This window comes from Phalaenopsis equestris, unplaced genomic scaffold (assembly GCF_001263595.1).
Source record: "Phalaenopsis equestris unplaced genomic scaffold, ASM126359v1 Scaffold000088, whole genome shotgun sequence".
Lineage (NCBI taxonomy): Eukaryota > Viridiplantae > Streptophyta > Magnoliopsida > Asparagales > Orchidaceae > Phalaenopsis > Phalaenopsis equestris.
The window spans coordinates 865,231-887,632 of record NW_018164530.1 but is presented as its reverse complement, the minus strand read 5'-3'; the positions used below and the strand labels follow the sequence as shown (position 1 = coordinate 887,632).

The following is a 22,402-nucleotide window of genomic DNA, read 5'->3' as shown; positions in this document are numbered from 1 at the left end:
GTGGACCCTCGAGTATAAATACATAGCTGAGCCTAGCCCCATACGAGTGCTTGCGGTCCTCCTCACCCGAACCTTTTTTTTTTAATTGAAGCTTTGAGACAGAGCACTCGTGTTACTTTTCTTTTCTTTCAGGATTTCTCTAAGATTTTTTAAGATTCTTTTTCTTCTTTTTTACTTGAGTTTCTTCTTTTTTGCTTGAGTCGCTTTTCTCGAGTTTTCTGTCATGAGTCATTGTTACACTTTTTTTCGGATTTCCTGGACGAAATTTCTTTCAGACTTCGTTTTTTGCGATGCATTTAGACTTGCTATACTTAAGAAACAGCGGATCTCACGGGCGTATAGGTTTGATTTACATTTTACAACACTTAATTTTCTTGTTTCTGTCTGCTACCGTACTGTACAGCATGTTACAGCATGTTATACTTGTTTTGTGTCTACCTGCTACTGTTCTTTCTGTACAACATATTACACCACTCAAGTTTCCACCTGCTATTGTTCTACATGCATCCTACTGTTGTCCTGTACTGCATATTTTTATTTATATATCTTTAAGCATGTCTTCTTTTATATATGATGTTTAGAAGACTTTCACCATAGAGTTGTTTGATTTAACATCGTAACTGGACACCCTAGAAAACTTAAACTCGTCACGTCAGTGAGCTTAGAGCTAGCGCGGTGGGCAGCACGGCTATCTTCAACAGCAAAACTTGTCTTCCCCAGCAAAATCATTTTTTTCCTAGAAATTAAACAACAATCCATAGGATTTCGAGGTTGTTTGCCTAGCGCAACATAAATCTTCCACCTTTTCCTTAGGCATTCGTATAGCTCTGCTGTATGATTTAGGACCTAACTCGTTCTAAGTTCCGAGGCTAGGTTCCGAGGGTTCCGAGGTTGTCGTCTGATATGACGTAAACCCTCATATCTTCCAGGCGATTTGTGTGGCAATGTCGTGCAAATATAAGCCCTAATTAAATAAATATGACAGGATGAAACACTTTAATAATTTCTTCTCGAAACATTTCTTCTCGAAACTGAACTGAAGTCAAATCATAGGATAAACTGGGAAGTCACTGAGGTTCTCCTCTGGATCCGTGGTCTCCCCTAGTTTCTCTTCATTTGGATTCCTCAACATCGTTCCAGGTTCGAGCATATCCCGTTTCACACCTCTTGTCTGGTTTCGTTGAAAAGTCTTATCCTTTTGACTTCTTTGAAGATAGTATTTTCCTGATTTTTATCGAGAGTTTTCTTAGGTGATTTCGGTCATTTAAGATGTAATTAACTATGGGGGCTTGCCCTTATAGAAAGTTTTTCCGAACCCAGCCTAAAATAAACCCTATTTAATTCTTTGTATTAAATAGGGGAACTTGTCGGCAAATAAGACGATTTCGCAGACCAAACAGACGTCATATATTTCTTAGTTTATTTGATCGAGTCTCATCCTCAAGTCTTGTGTTTATTCCTCGGGATAGATACAGGATTTGTGGTAGAGTGCTCTTTCATTTAAACTGTAAAAAATATGAGGTCAATTTGATTCCATATTTTTCTAAAATTATATATGTATGTAAATTAAACGTTCTTTCGAAGCGGGCGACGGGACTTCACTTCCAGCGACCGACAGCTTCTTAGAGACAACTTTTGAACAAATCACCCACCAAATCTTTTTTAACTCCCCCTCCCTTTTAGCTGCCGACAGTGATATCATCAAATTCGGATGTGGTTGATGGATGTGCACAAAACCGCATTTCTAACTCATGAGGGAAGTTTTGGTTGATTTGGGCTCAACAACTCCCCAACTACTTATGAATCATTGATGAAAAGGGTGTTTCAGACTTTTCTCCAGAAGTTCGTTTTAATACTCTTTGAAGATATCCTAGTGTAGAACCGTACTTCAAAAAACCACATTAATTATTCAACGTATTGATAGTACTCGGTGAACTCTAGCTCTACACTAACTTAAACAAGTGTTTGTTTTCTCAATTGAAGGTGGAGTACATATGACATGGGTCTATTTCAACAGATCCATTGAAGGTAGTGGCTACGCTGGATTGGCTACTTCCTAAGATCTTGAAGACGTTGAGATGATTTTTGGAACTTAGAAGATATTATCAGAAGTTTGTGAAGAGTTACAACTCGATTTGGTGGTTGCTGATGGAGCAATTGAAGAATAATTTTTCAGTGAGGGAAAGCAACGACCCAGGCTTCTAAGAAGTTTTAAAAAAGACCAGGACGAGTGCCAATGCTAGTGTTGCCTCACTTCAACAAGCCATTCATTATAAAGACGTATGCTTCAGTTTATGGGTTAAAAGTCATTCTCATGCAGTGTCAATGACCCATCGCCTATTTCAGTCAAGTGTTGACGGCGAGGAATAGAGTCAAGCATGTTTATGAGCAAGCTTTAGGCTATTGCGCTTGTTATTCGGAAATGATTTCCTTTTCGAAGTTGCGTTTTACAGTACTCACGCACCAACGCATCTTAAATTTTAGTTAGAATAGTGTATGCCAGTTGAGGAACATCTAAGGTGATTATCTAAGCTACCGGGGTATGACCTTGAGATTTAGTGTCGCCTGGGATTTTAGAGAATAAGACCATTGATGCCTTATCACAATGGATGGAAGAACCTCAATTGTTGCTATTGTCAGTTCCTTTGATTTTAGATTGTGAGTTCTTGAGACAAGAAAGTAGAACATATGAGGAATTGAGCAAGATCTGGTAGGGTTTTTTTAATGAAGAAAATAGCTATCCCTGTTATTCATTGAATGGCCAACATTCACTTTTTCGTGGACGCCCATGCTATGTATTGACCCAGAGTTCAATAAGCATACCAAAGTTATTACAGGAGTTTCATGGCAGCGCTATAAGGGGGAACTCGGGCGTGCTCAAAATATACCAGAGATAGCAACATAATTGTATTTTGTGGGAATGAGAAAAGATATGGACATGGTCTCAAGGTGTGATTTGTGTCAGCGACACAAGTACATGGCGTTAGTGCTTGGAGGTTGCCATAACCTCTGGCATTATCGGAGAAAATATTGGAGAAGGTGTATGAATTTCATTGAAGGTTTATCTCGGACAGAAGGATCAACAGTCATCTTAGTGGTGATGAACCGGTTGAGCAAGTGCGCTCACTTTATCCCTCTGTCATCCCTACCAATACCGGAGTTAACCCAAATCATGACCAAACGACAAATTTTATTACAGAATTCGAAAGTTAAAAAGACGATTCCTAAACATAAACTAACACAAACATACAGACAGCAAGTACCAACGACAACTTTGTAAATAAACAAGAGAAAACAGCATAAAACACATAAATATCTCTCTAGAGAAGAGAGGTGGGCCCAAAAGGAAAGGAAGCTGCAGCAGTTCTAGGAGTGGACGGCAGAAGGTTGCAACGACACTGGGGGAGCATAAGTGATCTGAGCCTGCTCGAAGGTGTCGAACAACAGGTGGTTGTGGTGTTGGAAGGCGTAGAAGTGAGGGCGGACTACTGGGAGAAGGATGGTAGCAGATGGTTGTGGCGTAGGAAGGGACTAGAAGTGGCGGTGGACTGGATAGCAACAGGAAAGGGGGGTTGTGGACTGGACAGCAGCAGGGAGAGGTGGTTGTGGGCTATGCAGATGCAGGAAGAGGTCCTGGAGGGACTAGCAACAGCAAGGATGGAGCCTGGAGGGGCTAGGGGCAGCAAAGAGGCCCTGGAGATGCTAGCGATCGCTAGAACAGGCCCCTTTTGCTAGCGATCGCTAGAACAGGCCCTAAAGGGGCTGGCGCCAGAAAAGACAGGCCCTTGAAGAGATGGCAGCAGTAACGAAAGGAGATAACAGCACCTTGGACAAGTTACAGCCGGAGCACTTTCTCACCGCCCGATACAACCCTCGGAATGGGGAAACGTCGGAGGCAGAAATCTGAAATCATAAATAATCATCAACGAACTGTAAATAAACAAAGTAGCATATATATAATAGGTGAAAGTAGATAAAAAAACAAGTAATAGAAAGGGAAAGGGGTGAATTAGGAAGTTAATTGAAAAGGAGAGGAATGGATTGGAAAGGGGATAGAAAAGGCAGAAATTAGAATAAGAAAGGAATTCTTCCTATGGAAGGAAAAACAACAGGTAAGAAGAAGGAGGGGAGGGGCAGTAATTTCTGCCCCATGGTTGGCGCACTAGGGTTGGTTGTTTAAGCAAGCCATCAAACCAGGGCCGATTCAGCCGGCACATGAAGCCCCGTGTTAGTTACACGATTGTTTCTATTTGATGTTTTTATAAAAAAGATTATCGCCTGCACAAGATTCCAGAATCGATAGTGTGTGATCGAGACAAGGTCTTCTTGAGCGTCTTCTTGAGCCATTTCTCGAGGGAATTGTATAGAATGCATGGACCATATTGAAGAGAAGTACAGTGTACCATTCACAGACTGGTGAACAGTCTGAAATTATTAATCAAACTGTGGAGACCTATTTGCGTTACTTTGTGTCTGAAACACCCAAGCATTCTGCTAAATGATCACCCCGTGCAAAATATTGGAACAACACTTTGTATCATACAACTTTTTAGACTACTCTTTTTAAAATATCGTATTGTCGTGATTCACCACATTTGGTGCATTATGGACACAATACTATGCAGCTGACTCTGGTGAATCATACTTAAAAGAGACATGTTAGCAAAACTGAAGGTATATTTATTGAAGACTCAAAAATTTATGAAGAAACAATCTGACAGCCATCAAAGAGATGTGCAGTTTACTGTGGGAGATAGGGTGTATCTAAAACTTCGACCATATCAGCAAAAGACATTGGCAAGACGCAGGAATGAGAAACTATCCTCAAATTATTTTGATTCTTATGAGAACATGGAGCACATTGGTGTGGTGGCTTATCAATTAAAATTTCCGCCTTCAACGACACTTCATCCAGTGTTCCACGTATCGCAATTCAGATGTGCTATTGGTGATAATGTTTCCTTTTCTTCACTTCCCCTACGTTGATTGTGAATGTGGAAATTCTCTTGGAGCCATGGAGTTAAAAGAGGTGCGCCGGGAACGTTAGACCAGCACCTACGACACTTTCCACCACGTCGAGCCCGCCAAATAATTTGAATACTTATTTTAGGCACAAGGCTAAAAGGGCAATTTACTCATTTGTTAGTTATTATTAGGTATAAATAGGGCTTAATATGATTAGGGTTGGAGTATGTAATTGCCATCTAAAATCTTAGGAGTTCGGGTTTGTGAGAGAATCACCCGCCTCTCGAATTGTAGGCCTATCTATTCTGTATTCGGGATTGTCTTGTTTTGTTTTGGTACTCGTGGAATAGAATATATTATTTATTCCCTAACTCTTGTGAAAACTCGTCTCATTCCTATCACTTTCACCATGAGTTATTATACACAAGATTAGAATGGAATTATTTTATGAAGACAAAAGTCATCTTAGCAAGTAGGTGTAATGTGATAACAAAATCAGTGACATGTAATTCAGGCAATTTGGCACGCGATTAACATAAAATCGGTAATCTGATAAGCGCTGTGAGTATCAATATACTTTCTTTATAAACTCCAGTTGCATGGTGAGCCAATGTACAGAATAATTAGTAAAATAATATAACACGTGTTAAAGAATGCTGATAGAATTTAAACCAGTGTAGGGTACAAAAGCCAAGCAAGTATTGATAAAAGGATATGCTTATTGCTGAAAGAGAAAGAAATGAACGGAACCTCAACTTACACATGTTGCTCATATATATGCATGAGTTTAAGACGCTGAATATTGATGAAATGTCAGAATAACTAGATTATAAGATTATATATAATTTAAAACTAAAATTCTCAAAATTTGGGAAGTTCTAATGAAATATGAAAATAAGAAGAGGTGGTTTACCAGAAATATATGAAATCCTATGTTCCAATCAGTAAGGGCTGCATTTTCAGATGACTTGTACCTCAACTTTTCTGTGGCATCTGAAAGAGAAGATTCACTCTCTATATCACTAGCATCTTGCCTACAAAATTATGCAAGAAAACATACTCAGAGTGACATTGTTAGTAAATTGATCTAGCAAAATGCCAAATATCAACAACTAAAAAGGGGTTAATCCAATGTATGAAGCTCCCACCAAAGTTGATTAGAGGAGATATTAATTTACATAGCCAATCCCCTAAGAAAGATATATTTTCAGCGACTCAGCCCAAGACCCCTAGTTCATTACTGTATCAATTTAACCATTTTGCAAGCCCACCCTCGCCGAAATATTCATAACTAGAAAGAACAAATAAATTATTTCATGTACTTGGTAACAATCCAATATCTTCCTACCACTCAGCATAAGACAATGTCTTACCACAGACTACAGTATACAAGCAAAATAATATCCTAAACCGAAAAGAAATGTGACGTCCAAAAATAAATTTTACCAGTGTAAGAAAAAATAGAAGACAAAAAAATGATAATTTATAAAAAAATCAAATCATAATAAGTTTTTCTATAGCCAAGTCATAAAGTATAGCTTTAAAAATTATTTAAGCTCTCCAAAAAATTCACGAGCATATATAAAGACTTTAGCAAATTAATGGGCTACAAAGGAGAATCAAGAATTACCCCATACAAGCCCAAATTACAAGGGCAACGAAAGCAGCAAAATCAAGGCAATTCATAACAGAACAAAATCAGACCCATTTTCAAACATTTTAGTATCATAGCTATTTATGGTTAATTTCTCTAATTTATTTCAGTTGACTTATTTAATTAGGCTCATCCATGTTGTTTTATAAGATCTGTTTCAATTGGAGCAATTGTTGGAATTGGATAAAATTAGATTTGCTTTTGAATACTTATCCTTATCTTATAACCTATTTTGATAAATAGAGATCATGCTTTGTAATTGAATTATTAGTATTGATTGAATGACTGCAAATTATTTGAGAAGCCAAGTTTTCTTTAGATCCAGGTGTGTACATAGATAAACTCAAGTTTTGCATGTAAAATTCATCCCACCCCCTTCTCTATCAAGTTTGAAATCAATAACTTGCTAACAGAGCCACATCTACACCTCACTGTAATTCTGATAGCCCTAAATACATAAAGACAAGCACCCTTACCTCCAATAAAAACAAGGCTTCTGAGTTTGCGAAAAATTGCAATCTCGCACCATACATTTTCATCACAGCTAGTTACAGCCGGTGGTTGAACACTTCCAGTCAATTTAGAAATACTATACTTCAGCATATAGACCCTACACTAACATGATCAAATGGCCGAGGCTTGGTTTCCAAGCTTTAAATAACCAAATAAAAAAATTTTAAAAAAAATACTTTAACGACCATTTGCTTATGGCGTCACCAGGATGGTCACAACATCAAGAAATTCTCTGGATAAACCTTTTCATGAATTAAGGGAATTCAGATCTCAACAAGCCAAAAGAAGGTGAGTTTGAGGATATGATTGATGAAAAGCCTTGATTGATAAGGATGTTTATTTTTTTTATGAAAGTTCAACACAATTGAATGTTATGAATATTCTCAGCCACTTCTAAGGATTGAAAATGCACTGGTATGTTCCTAATATATGCAACATGCAATACTAATTACTCAGCGATTATGGAAGTTTTATGAATGTTATCTCAAAAGCAGTCTTGCTTGGATTGGATTTTAAAATGGAGTCAAGTTTTGCTCCTTTCTTTGGTTTGGGCAAATCAAACATTCCTATATAAACTTAGCAGAATCATGAATTTGCTATATAAGCTCATAGTCATGAAGCAATTAAAGTGCTAGTGTAGCATAATGTTTTCCAGCATATATCTTCAGCATAACTCAAAATTATTATATGCATGATTTTTTAAAATTAAAGAAGCTAAAACACATTCCAAAACAGGGTCTTAAAATAGGTTGTGCGGCATTTGGCACAGAAATTTTCTTATCTTATTGTGCAAATACCTAGCTGCGAAATCACACAAAAATTAAGCTGAGTTGAGCAAATTTGAATAAGGCTAAATTATGGGGAAAAAATGCACAGCATTACGACTCTTCATTGAATTTGGATGGCAGATATTATTTTTTCAGTACAACTAAAAAGATGCAACTTTTGTGATAGCCGATTAAGTCTGACAGCAGTACATTGCAGCATAAGTGGCAGTGTAACTAAAACAATATTAATGAAAATTGTAATGTTCACAAATAATATTAGACCATAGCGTAAACAGTACGAAGTAGCACCATACAATATAGACTTCCAAAAACAAAATGACCAAAAAAGTAAGTGTTGCAACGGCGCTACAGCATCGCCTACCGCATGCATCACTATGTCGACACCGAGCCCGCCAAAATAGTTTGAAGGCTTGGGTTATGCCTAAGAATAAAAGGGAAATTTAGTCATTTGTTAGTTATTATTGTGGGGTATAAATAGGGCTAATATGTTTAGGGTTAGAGGCTGTGACACGAGGCTACTAAACCAGAGCTAACCCAGTTGGGAAGGCTGGACCGGTTCAAAAAGGGAAGCAAGGGGGCCAGCCGGCCCAATTATTTGGGTTAGGGTTTCCGCCCAAGTGCACCAAGCTATCTATTATTATAAATATTGCTTATCCATTGTTTAAGGTTAGTTTTTGTTGAGTTTTTTTGTGAGGACAGTTGTCGACTTCTCCTCTTTTCTCTTGCCAGAGCTACATCGAAGATAAGTGATTCTCCAGCTATGTCATGCTCCGAGGTGGTGATTATCTCTGATTTTCATTCCTATATAAAATTAGCAAAATGATGAACTTGCTATATAAGCTCATAGTCATGAAGCAATGAAAGTGCTACTCTAGCATAATGTTTTCCAGCATATATCTTCAGCACAACTCAAAATTATTATATGCATGCTTTTTTAAAACTAAAGAAGCTAAAACGAATTGCAAAACAGGGTCTTAAAAAAAGTTGTGCAGCATTTGGCACAAAGAAATTTTCTTATTTTATTCGGGGAATACCTAGCTCCGAAATCGCACCAAAATTAAGCTAAGTTGAGCAACTTTAAATAAGGCTAAATTATGGTGGGAAAATGCACAACATTACGACTCTTCATTGAATTTGGATGGCAGATATTCTTTTTTTAGTACAACTAAAATTATGCAACATTCGTAACAACCAATTCAGCCTGACAGAATACATTGCTGCAAAAAAAAGCAGTGTAACTAAAACTACATTAATGAAAACTGTAACACTCACATATAATATGAGACCATAGCGTAAACAATACGCAGTAGCATCAAACAAATTAGACTACTGGAAAAAAAATGAAAAAACAGTTAATTGTTGAACCAGCGCCTACAGCACCGCCTGTCTCATGCTTCACTAAGTCGACACCGAGCCCGCCAAAATAGTTTAAAGCCTTGTGCTATGTTTAAGACTAAAAGGGCAATTTAGTCGTTTGTTAGTTATTATTATGAGATATAAATAGAGCTAATATGTTTAAGGTTAGGGGATGGCTACTGAACCAGGGCCGACCCGGTTGGAAAGGTTTGCCCGATTCAGAAAGGGAAGCGGGGGGGCCGGCAGGCCCAGTTATTTGGGTTAGGGTTGTCGACCAAGTACACCTAGCTATCTATTATTATAAGTATTGTTTCCTTTGTTTAAGATTAGTTTTTGTTGAGTATTTTGTCTGGATGGCCGTCAGAGTCTCCTTTTTTCCTTTCTTGGGCTGTATCGAGTACAAGTGGTTCTTCGATTGTGTCATGCTATGAGGTGGTGATTATACTCGACAACTTCCCTAACGTGTTGCCATCTTCTGTGCGCCCCCCCCCCCCCCCCCCCCACCTCGGCTGTTGTCTCCATCCCAACATCACCTACCACTACCACAGCCCCCTCTGCTACCATCACAAGTCCCATTCAGCCATCCAATTGTCGTCCCAGCACTTCTACTTCTGCAGCGACCCACACCAGCACTCCCACTGTTGCCGCAAGCCCCATCCAACAATTCCGCGACAGTCCAGCCAATGTCCACCACTCTCGTCCTCACCTTAGGATGTTATTTGTGTTTTTTCGTCATTAATTTTCAATTTTTAAGAGCCTTCACTATAATCTTTTGAATTTCAACAACAATACCTTGATTATATTGTGATATGGGTTAACTCAAGTATTATTTGGTATCTGGCTAGCCTAACCCTAGTCCTATCCTAAGATTTCCTAACATTCGCCCCTACCCAAACCACCTCCACCAAAAATTTTCTTTCCTATTCTCAAACCATAGCAAAACTTTGACCTAACCCTAATTTTCCCCAACATTCACCTCTCAACTCTAAACCCTAGCTATGTCACCAAAGAGATACATGCTCGAGCCTAATCGGGAAGAGAAACAGCTAAAGATCCACCGACTTCAGCAAAAGCTTGTGGATATTGAAGATGAAAATTAAAGGGGAATTACCCTTGATCGTGATAGGGAAAGTCGAAAGGGACAAAGAGACAAGAATTTCAACCCCTACCATAAGGAGAATTTCAGTGATGAAGAAAATAGGTCATGATGCTTTGAAATCCAATATCAGAGAATACCACATATGGAGGACACTGGTGCGCCAGAATAAAGATGGATCTAATAGAGTTCGATGAAGGTATGGATCCTGACGACTTCATTGAATAGCTGCAGTCAGTTAAGAGAATCTTCGAGTACAAATGTGTCCAAAGATAAAAGGCTAAAACTAGCGACAATCAAATTTAGGAGCGCATTTGTGGTCGAAAAACTTGCAGAAGCAGAGGAAGAGAAAAGATGGCAACAAGATTATCAAGTAAGAGAAGATAAGGAAGGCGGTGTAAGGAAAATACATACATCCTCATTATCGTCAGGATATGTTTCTGAGACCGCCACCTACATCATAGAGACCTATCACAGGAGTTAGCAATAGAGTTTGACTAGTTGCAGAATAAGTGTAAGTTGGTTGAGCTAAATGAAGATTTCATTGCCCGATATATGAGTGTTTTGAACCCCACTATCAGCAACATAGTGCAATTGTAGCTCTATTGACACTAGACGATATACAGATCTTAGCTCTGAAATTTGAGAAGATAAAAGACTAAAACTAGCGACGATCAAATTTAGAAGCGCGTCTATGGTGGAAAAACTTGCAGAAGCAAAGGAAGAGAGAAGATGGCAATAAGATTATCAAGTAAGACAAGATGAGGAAGGCGATGAAAAGAAAATACCTACATCATCATTATCGTCAGGATATGTTTCTGAGACCGCCACCTACATCATAGAGACCTATCAAAGGAGTTTGCAATAGAGTTTGACTAGTTGCAGAATAAGTGTGAGTTGGTTGAGCCAAATGAAGATTTCATTGCCCGATATATGAGTGGTTTGAACCCCACTATCAGCAACATAGTGCAGTTGTAGCACTATTGACACTAGACGATATCCAGATCTTAGCTCTGAAAGTGAAGAAGCAAAAACAAAAGAGCAGACAACCACCACTAATTAGGCAGCCACCCGTAGTTAGAGATTGCAGCAAGAGCACGCCTTAGGAAATTGAGAAAACTGGTTTGGATAGGGCAGAATCACACCCAATGAGAAGAAACCTAAGAAGGGTAGCACGCCTACTATAATACCCGCCTGAAGATACTTCAGATGTCATGAATTTGAGCACATCGCCTCCAGTTGCCCGGTGAATCGAATTGTGTATTTTACTGAGCAAGGAGAAGTGGAGAAAACTAACGACGAGGAGACAACTGAGGAACTTGTTAAGGTGTGTCAACTTCCACCTGATGAGGGCGAGATGCTCATGGTTCTACGAGTCCAGCAAACTGAGGATACGAGAGATCCGCAGTGGCTTTGCCACAACATGTTCTACACCCATTGCACTGTGAACAGAAAAGTATGCAGTCTCCTAGCACAATAAAATACACAATTCGATCAAGCGAGTAGCACGAACATGGCATCTACGAGGACGGTGGAGAAATTGGCTCTCATAGCTCAGAGGCATGCCTAGCCGTATTCTCTGACGTGGTTAACCGAAAACAGAGTCAACAATAACCGGAGGTGCATGGTGGAGTTTTCAATTAGAAATCAGTTGCAGGATCAGGTGGGGTGCGACATTGTGCCCATGAATGCATGTCATCTTTTATTGGGGAAACTGTGTCAATTTGACCATAGGATTCAGCGCGACCGATTCAAAACACCTAATCGTTCACGAAGGAGGGGAAGCATTGTCTTTCTTCCTTTTGCAAAGCTTGAGATTACAGGTGCTCTTACCAGCAGAGCAACGACGGTGGGACCAATTTTGGTAACAATGGAGGATGATAAAACTGAGACACCGATTACAGAGATGAGATAGTCAAAAGAAAGAGTATTTAAGGGCATCTTGATTGATAACTTACCGCCATGGCCACCACTATTTGGGAAGGCTCAAGTTACCGTCACTCTAGATCAGGTTAAGCTAACCTTGGATTACTTTGAGACGATTCGGCAGTATACGCACAAGCAGACTCAGCACGGCTCAGTAATGGACCCCCAGAAGAATGGATCGATATGGATGTATGCTCGTAAGTAGGGAAAAATCCTAAGATAATTTGGGGGACAAATGCAGTCGCCAGTGGGATCCAAGTGCTTCTCGGACGGCATTAGGTTTGTTAACCCCAAGAGCTTACAACAACCCCTTCAACATCAACAGGTAGTCAGAAGCCTCGAAGAATGAGATCAAAGTTTCCCTAACCCTGACAGACTGATGCGGGGTTACTGAACCGAGGCCAACCCGGCTTGGAAGGATTGACCGGTTCATGGAGGGCCAAGGGGTGGTCAGCCCAGTAATTTGGGTTAGGGTTGCCAAACAAGTGCTCCTAGCAGCCTATTTTTATAAATATAGCTTTTTCCTTTGTTTAGAGTTGGTTTTTGCTGAATTTTTTGTCAGAACAGTCATCGACGTCCCCTCTTTTCTCATGCTAGGGTTTTATCCAAAGTATATGTGGTGCTTTAGCTGTATCCCGCTTCAAGGTAGCGATTATCCTCGACTTTCCCCTCCTCCACAACCTGCCCTGCGTGTTTCCATCTTCTTTATGCCCCCCCTACTTCCTATTTTTGTTGTTGCACAGCCGCCTACTTCCAATTTTTGCTGCCGACCAAGCAATCCCACCACATTCTACTGTTGTCGCCAACCCTTCCATGCCACCTGTTGTTGCCTCCAACCCTTCCAACATCACTTGCCACTGCCGCAACCCCCTCCAACCACCTCTGCCGACATCACAAGTCCCATTCAGCCATCCAACTTGTTGTCCTAGCACTTCTACTACTGCCGCAACCCACACCAACACTCCATTGTTGCCGCAAGCCCCATACAACCATTCACTGGGTAATTCAACCGGCATCCACCACTCTCGTCCTCACCCTAGGGTGTTGTCAGTGTTTTCGGTTATTTATTTTTTGTTTTAAAGAGTCTTTGTTGTAACATTTTTAATTTCAGCAATAATAGTTTGATTTTGTAGCGATCCGAGTTAAGACTAGTATCACGGTATGTGATTTTATCTTGAATATTAGGGTTAGCATTTAGAAGAGATAGCCTACATCTCAAATTATAGGTGTTTATTTTTTATGTATTTGAATTATGTTGTTTTGTGATCATGAAGTAAAATATTTTATTTGCCCTGATCTTAGCAAAATTTCGTCTCTTTCCTATCACTAAACATCAAATTATATATCTATGTTGGTCTTCTTTCCTTATTATATACTCTTGCTGATTTGTCAATGACTAGTCCTACCAGTCGACAATTTTCATGCTTTACATCCAATGTTTTTGATATGACCTGAAGGCACCAACATATATCAACCCCATTCAATGTTGCAAAAAATATAAAGACAAAATAGAAATGCTTCACAATATAATTTCTCTAAACTATAAAATTGATGATTGTAAAGTAATTCCACATGCCAAGTTAACTGCAGAGATGCATACTGAGATTAAAAGAAGAAACCAAAAGAATAGATACCTTCGAATGAAAAACTCCCCATGCGGATCTTGAAGAATTCCATAAACCATCCAAGATGCTAGTTGGTTATACAAAATTTGATGCCCATGCCAAAGCAGCCTAAATGATAGAAGATTAAAATATCTGTACTCAACAACATAAAAGGATGCATACGAAAACTAGCCATGAGCCAATAAAAAGATGAAAATTATGTCTTAGGAGCTTAAACTAAACATAGCCATATGCGTAAGTGGTGCCTCCCCATCTCAGTTATGGAAGTTGAGATATAAAAAGCAACACAGTTGGATGATAGAAATAATTGTTGTCAACATATTAGTTCACACTTTCACTAAAAATACGCAAAGGAAACATCATAAATTAGTGTCGACCAATTATTTAAAGATGAATTATGTTGTGAGCTGAGACTTAGGCAAAAAGAAAATGCATGAAAGATAAAAGGGCTTGTCATTAGTAAAATGAAGATTGACTATGTTACAAGCAAATTTAATGTGTGCAATATTATTCATTATCAGCAAAAATTAATGGAAAACAAAAAATGAAAATAGATAAGCAAGAGAAACTTCTCTGAAGTGAATTAATTCAGAGCTCTTAAAGCAGGAAAATTAAACCTAAGCTTTAAGAAACTCGTGATACAAATAAGTCAAGTGAACAATAGAAACCTAGTAAAAAAGAACAGATTTGCCATTAACTGGGATTATTCCCACATTTCCCTATAAAGGTCTATAGTCCCCAAAAAATATTATTTAATTAAAGAGGCATTAATATTAATATTATTAAATAAAAAAAACTTATGAATAATTCTTAGATTTAATCTAGATGTTTAAATAGAGTTGATAAAAATGGATGAACAATTCAAAAAGATAACTAATTACTAATTTGTATTAAATATACAATTTTGAAAAAAAAAATTAATGATAAAACCTTAACTAATGAATCTAAACCATATTATAAGTATAATCGAGGAAAAAAAAGTTCCAATACTAAATCAAAGCGAGCTCAACCACTCGAATATAAATAAGATCAATCACCATGTAGCGAAAGTACGAACTTTAATAATGAATTTTAAACCTGTCATAATCTAAGTCATCAAATTACTTTTAGAAAGGGGGAAAGGAGGGTGAGGCAAAAAATCACCCAACATCCATTGGCCAATTTATATACATTGCCAACCTTTCATCTTTCCAAAAAACCTTCCCCATCGAGATAAATAATATTAATATGCTATGCCATAAACAATCTAATAAGTACTTTAATAAAGAATGAAAAAAACCTAAATTGAAGAAATGAGGGCTTTCTAGTTTCTCATTCGAAAAAAAATACTAAAGAGTCAACCTAATGCCTTTTATACCTTATATATCATTTTATATCATTTGAGAACTTACGCCTTTTATACCTTATATCCCTAAATCATTACAAAATTAACTATCTTTCCTCCATTAGAGTGTGGATACAAGCCTTGGGAAAAACAAAATAAATAAATTCATGAAGCAATCTTCTTCTTTACCATACAAACTACCAAAAGCTTCGCCATACAACCTCCCACAAGCTTCTTCTTCTTCATGCAACACCGTCCAACCTCCCATGAGCTCCCACGCTATCCAGTTGGTCTCATTAATGCCTTTTCCAGCAAGCTCCCACGACGTCGATGCCCAAGTTCCTGTGCTATTTAGGCCCTCATCAACGCTTTCTATAGCATACTCACATGCTACTCTAATGGCCTCATTAATGTATTCTCCCTAATTTCCACTCAAGCCAAGCTCGAGCTTGAGAGAAAACAGATATACTGAGCTTGAGCTCATAGTTTGAGCTTGACTGAAGCTCGCGTTTGAGCTAAGTGTTTAACCGAAAAATCAAATTAGAGCTCGAGTTCGTAGTAACTCGAGATGGCTTAGCTCATTTACACCCCTAGTTTATGCTACAAATTTTATTATTGAAACCCCTAGAATAATGCCAAATAAGAAAACATGAATCCCACAAATTCATGACAAGAAAAAAATCCGAATCCCACAAATTTATGCCAAAGAAGCTAATCCAAAACTAGCTTTTAGAATATGTATTTATTAACATAGCTCTAAGTAATCTCAAATTTCATCATATAGCTATATATTATATTATATCAATTTTTTTGCAGAACAAGAAAAAATTATTTCTTTTCTTTTGTGTTCTTTTAAGAAGATACATTTTTACCATAATTTACATTCGCGTAAGTGATGGTATTCACCTCATTATTTTCTTCCTTCAATACTTGTCTTACATGCCTATACGGAGTGTGGAATTCTGGGTTTTTTATTTTAGTTTTAATCTCTTTTATTTTGTTTTTATTATGTCATATTTCTTTCCTTCTTGAGTTATTTTTATTTTTCATAGATTGTAACGGCTATAATTAAGTTTACATATTCGTTCCTTATTATATAAGAGTTATAATTTAAAGATTGAGAAATAAATACAATTTTCTCCAACTTCTTCACGATATCAGAACTTCAAGTTTGATTTCGACCGGATTAGGGCATCTTCCATCGACCAACTTCGACTGGATTACTAGACTGCATCCTTCCTTAGTCTGTGTTGATCGGTATTATCGAATGCTTCGGTTGGATCAACATCATTTATTGCAAGATTGTTTGAATCGTTCGTTCGTCTCGTCATTTAAATCACTCGCCGAGATTGCTCGTTTGTTTCGTATGAATCTAACTTCGACTCTATCTAGCTGCACAATTCGAAGCTTCCTCCTATTCCATCACGTCATCTTTGATGTTCGGCTTTGTGAGTCGTGTAGCATCATCTAACTACACCGCTCCTTTGCCTTCTTTGAATTGACATCGTCTGCATTGTTTGGCTCGTGTCATCTATCGTTCATCTCTGAATCGTGTGATTTTTGTATGAAGCATTGAATCAAACCCTAGCTTCCTCCTACCGTCGGTACCCGTCCAACAGTCGTCAGAATCTCCTCAAACGGTTTGCAGGCCCTCATCTTCTCTTTCCTGCAGCCGATACTTTTCCCATAGGCCCTCCTCTGATCATCTTTGCAGTCAAAATTCTCTCAGTACCAGAAATCCTCCTTGCTAGAGGCAATTCTCCATCAAAATCCTCCTAAGTTCTCTTCCACGGCCAACTCCTTGCATCTTGCAACAACTAACAACCGCATGTACTCATTCCAGTCACCGGAATTTCTCCGAAAAACTACTAGAATCCCTGCAGCATGCCTACAGGCCCTCTCCAGCTCTCCACTATAATTGGAAATCCCAGTTGTAGGACCTCCATTGTATTCTCCTTGCAGGCCCGCTGTTGTTTGCTTTGTTGCCGCCTAACCCCTCTCTTGTCGCAGTAGCAACAGCTGCCGCATCTCTCAGCAACCGTCGGACTGCTCTCCTGTCATAACAGCAACAGCTAACTCCTCTTTTTCAATAGCCACTCTTTAGTGGAATTCTGTCGCCGGCATAGAGCAGCAACTGTCGGACCCCTATGAAGGTATCGACCTCCATTGTCATAGTAGCAAGAGCTGACTCCATTTATGTAATAACCACTCTCTAGTGGAAATCCTATGCGACTGATAGTTTCTGTCTAGCAAAAACCTGAGTTAGCAACAAAGAGTTTCCCACTATAATGAAATCCTGTGTCGGCGACAGACAGTTTTTTTATACACTGAAAATCATGTGTCGTCAACAAATAATTTCACTTTCTAGTGAAATCCTCTTCTATAACAGCCACTCGTCGAACATTTCTTCCTACAACGAGGTTAATCATCTCTTGTGACAAGTTATAGCCCTAAATACACAAAATTTTATGTTTGTCTTCTTTCCTTATTATAAACAACTAGCAGCAACCAACTCCCTTCATGTAAAAAACTACAGCCCAATATACAAAGAGTTTATGCCCAAGTACGGTACAAAGATGTCGAGTTCCACTTCGGAGGTTAATTGTATCTTGTGTGAAAATTGCAAGAAACTTGATCAAACAAAGAACAAGTGTTGGAAACAAAAAACCTACAGAATGAAAACCCGAGCAATGAATGAGCGAGGCGTCCCACGTGCAACTTGGGAGCGAAGCGTGTTAATGAAGCTACTCCGAAAGAGTCTCCTTTTAATTTTGTCGTGGAATAGGATCACAAAATTTCGAGAAAACTGGAACAAAAATTTAAGAAAGCACAATCAAAGCAACCAGAAAAACACAAATTTTATGTGAAAAAATCCAAAAACAAAAAAAAAATCACGAAGCCACACCACGACAAATTTCATTGTGTAATTCAGAAAAATTTACAATTAAATCACATAAGTTTCTTTTTCACACTCACACGAAGAAACTTATAAGACTTGCACCAAAAATCTCCCCTCTTAAATCTAACGCAAAAATTACACCAAATCATCGAAATTCACCTCTTCGACACTCTTCACATGCTCTGATATGCTTGTCAAATAATACAGAAGAAAGAAACAGCAAAACTCAATAAAAAAGCTTTAAATCGGGATTAAAATTGTAATCTCATCACTAATTGTTCCGAGCGCCTAAGCGTCGAGCTCTCGAGTAGCTAGCGCCCTAGCGCCAAAAGTGAGCACCTAAGCGCATGCATTAGGCGCCTAAGCGCCCAGAATGGGCACGGAATTTCCACCTGCTCGGTTTGATAACACCCAATGGGCGCTTGAGTGCCCATAGCTCAGCGTCTTGTCTCTGGGAGCACTGCCTGCGAAAAAGTCAACCTACCTGTTGCTCATGGGTGTTTCAATCAGACTCCACAACTAACAATCTCCCCCACTTAGAGACTGAGAGCATCTCAGTCCTCTGTACCTGCACCTCAATCTGAATCGCCTTCATAGTCACTGTGATCAAGTACCATGGTGTGGTTCATCCACGGTCTCAATCATCATGAAACTGAACTGAAGTCAAACACAGCTTCAGTTTCTCAACAGTCACCACCTTCGTCAACATATCCACGGAATTTTAAGTTGTACGTATCTTTTTCAAAAATAACTACCCATTTTCTAGAAGAGATCAAATGAAATGATACATGAGCTGGATGTGTTTCATCCTGACATGAAAGCAATGTGCTTAACAAGATGAATCGCACTCAAACTGTCACTATAGAGATTTCTAATTCCCTGCTCCTTGCCCAATTCTACCATGAAATTTTGTAGTTAAATCATCTCCTTGTTAGCCTCAATGATAGTAATATATTCGACCTCCATAGTTGAAAGTGCAACAAACATTTGCAACCTGGAGACCCAGGTGACTGTTGTATTCCTCAATGTTAAGACATACCCTGTCGTACTTTTCTTACTATCCACATCTCACGTTAGATCTGAATTTATGAATCCTTGTAGACCGATCCCTGCAATTCCATAACAAAGTATCATGTTGATTGTTTCTCTCAAATACCTGAGAATCTATTTTACCACCTCTCAATGATGTCTATCTATATTGCTCATGTATCTGCTGACTACTCTCACTGCTGTGCTCATTTTCTATGTAGATGATATGATCTTGACAGGTGATGATGAAAAGAAGATTGGGAAAAGCAAGGAGGTCATCGCCACTATTTTAGAAGTAAAATATCTAGGAGCGATGGGATACTTTTTAGGCATAGATGTAGTCAGGTTCAAGATGGTTATTGTGCTATTCCAAAGAACATACGTCCTAGACGTACTAAAAGAAATGGGAATATTGGGATGAAAACCTGTTGAAACTCCTACGATTTTCAACAAAAAATAACATTCATGAGAGAAAAAACACCAATGGAAAAAGTTAGATGTCAAAGATTAATAGGTAAGTTTATCCACTTGTCACACACTAGACATAATATCGCTTATTCTGTTGGCATTTTGAGTTAACATATGAATAGTCCGAATGAAGAAACTTTAAAGATGATTTAAAGGATACTAAAATTTCTTAAGAACCCTACCAAAAGTTTACCATTTAAGAAATCAGATAACATAGAGATAGAAATTTACACTGCTTCTAGTTGGGTAGGAGAACTCGCCGATAGAAGGTCCACTTTTGGGTATTGTTCCTATGTCTGGGAAATCTTGTTACCTAAAGGCGTAAGAAGCAAGTAGTGGTCTCTAGAGGCAATGTAGAATTTGAGTATCGGGCAATTTCTTGGGAATTTGTGAAGGAAAGTGGATCAAAAGTTTACCAAGTGAGTTAGGATACTGGTCAATTCCATAGACATGTTTTGTGATAAACCCGCTAATAGTATCACAATGAATTTAGTGCATCATTATAGGACTAAGTTCATTGAGATTGATAGACATTTTATCTATGAAAAGGTGGTCAATAGAGGTATTATTCATTTAACTGTATTCCGATTCATATTCAAGTCGTTGATGTTTTCATTAAATCTCTACCTCCAGGTAGCTTCACTAATTTGAATACTAAGTTGGGCCTTTATAACATCATTACTCAACTTGAGAAGTGTGGAATTCTGAGTTTCCTATGTTAGTGTTATTATCTTTTATTCTTTTTTTATTATGTCATATTTTTTCTCTTCTTGAGTTATTTTATTTTTAGTAAGTTGTAACGGTTGTAATTATTTGCCCTATTTGCTCCTTATTATATAAGGAGAAGAGTTGTAATTTGATGAATGAGAAAAGAGAAGCTACGATTTTCTACAACATTCTTCACATAGAAACCTACTTTCCAATGATGCGCATGAATTTTCTCTCTTCTAACAATATCCATTAAGAGCAAGAGGGACTTGAAAAATAATTCAAGCACTAAAAAGTAAAAAAAAATATCTGAAAATAACACTTGGCAAAAAAAAAGAAATAAAATATGAACCAAAATGAAATACACTACCTTTGGATGCAAGCTTGCAGCTCAGGTACTCCACAATGGCATCTTTTACGTAAAAGGTTTAGAAGTTGTCCTCCTCTGATATCTTCTCTTTCAATTTCTGCTATAAGCTCGTAGATTGGTGGCATAAGCACGGCATACTAAGGAGACATTGTTTGTTAGATAGCAGCAAAAGGAAGATGCAAACAATGTCTTTCAAAAAAAAAATCAAATTTATTGCTATAAGAAATTAATTAGAGTGATTGTATTATTATTTATTATTGAAAACAAACCACGGATCAACATTAAATTTTATCATCCATATTAATTATGGATTCCAAACTGCAGTCAAGCATATATCAATTACAAGTTATCTAGCGTTCAGGTGGATCACCTGGATTAAATACACATTTGTGGCTATAAGAAATGATTTAGAGGTAATAAGCATAGAATTATGGAGGCTATGCCACATTAATGTTAAGATGAAGATATGAAAAGATCATGGACGAAACTGATTATGGCAAAAGAAACTGTTTCGATAATACTGATCAATGTTATGGTGCTAAACATAGGTTGGCATTGTCTGAGAACATGCAGATATGCAATGATCATGTACTAATAAAGCGAAATGGTTACTAACGAAAACAGTAGTCCGAAACTAACAAATAAAGTTAGAATCAATTTAAAATGACCTAATTAGATAAAAAAAATTAAAACAGTAAACCATATGAGATAAATATTGAGTTTTGGATAGTTAAGGGGGATATTAATGTGATTTGATTAATGGAACTTGTCAATAGAATTGTACACTAAAAGGATGGCAAATTATTGGACAATAAGCATTTTGGGAAAAATATTTAAGAGTAATGACAAAGTTCAAGATGATGCTAAATATAGACAATCAAATTTATGAGGTCATACAATGAAAGCTATGGTAGAAACTAAAGTAGAGTATACTTAAAAAAATAATTTAATTTTAAAAAAATTATTTTGATTCGTGCCAGAAAGATTTATTATTAAAGTGACTCATGTGTTAATACAATTAAGGAAGAAGTATAAATAACAAAGAAATTATCTTCATATGATTTTCATTACTCTTGAGAAGGCATAGGGATCAAGTACACCAAGAATTTATTTGGACGTTTTAAGGTAGAGAGTGTCAAAAAATATGTTTATTATTAATGTGGAACGACCCAAAAGTGATTAATTTCTATAAGCTTACATTAAGATCAAGTATTGCACAATATTTTTGGCATTGAATATAGAGACGTTTAAAAAGAGCATTTAGAACAAGGTGCCTTGGTGCATGCTTTTTGCATATAATATAATTTTAATAAATGAGATATCTATAAATGAATGAAAAATTAGAACAATGGAAGAAATGTTTAAAATATAGGCCTAGAATTAGTAGAAACAAAATTGGGAAAAATTATATAATTTTGGAGGGTATGATATTAATGTTAGAAGTTATATTATGAAATAATTTATTCATGTTAGAAGTTACAAGGATTAGATTTATTTCATAATATAACTTTATTTCTTTTCCTATTTTAGGTTTTCTTATTTTATGTTGTTTCATTTATCTTCAAATAATTAGTAATGATTGATTAATTGGAAATATTAGGTGCTATATCTTTCCTTTCATGTTATTTCTTTTTATTGTATTTCCTATTCTATGATTCATTTAAGGGTTATTTATACCCCC

At 37.5% G+C, this 22,402-nt stretch overlaps 1 protein-coding gene across 2 annotated transcripts in view; it reads right to left on the bottom strand.

Annotated features, from left to right (window-relative positions):
* Window positions 1-22,402, bottom strand: part of LOC110019969 (gamma-tubulin complex component 4) — an 85,635-nt gene that overhangs the window by 46,244 nt on the left and 16,989 nt on the right. For both annotated transcript variants that reach the window (XM_020717885.1, XM_020717884.1), the window contains exons 3-5: window positions 20,722-20,858; window positions 13,933-14,031; window positions 5,879-5,999 (exon numbers count right to left, since the gene is read on the bottom strand). In XM_020717885.1, coding sequence (XP_020573544.1) covers window positions 5,879-5,999; window positions 13,933-14,031; window positions 20,722-20,858 — 357 coding nt within the window. The remainder of the gene's footprint in view (window positions 1-5,878; window positions 6,000-13,932; window positions 14,032-20,721; window positions 20,859-22,402) is intronic.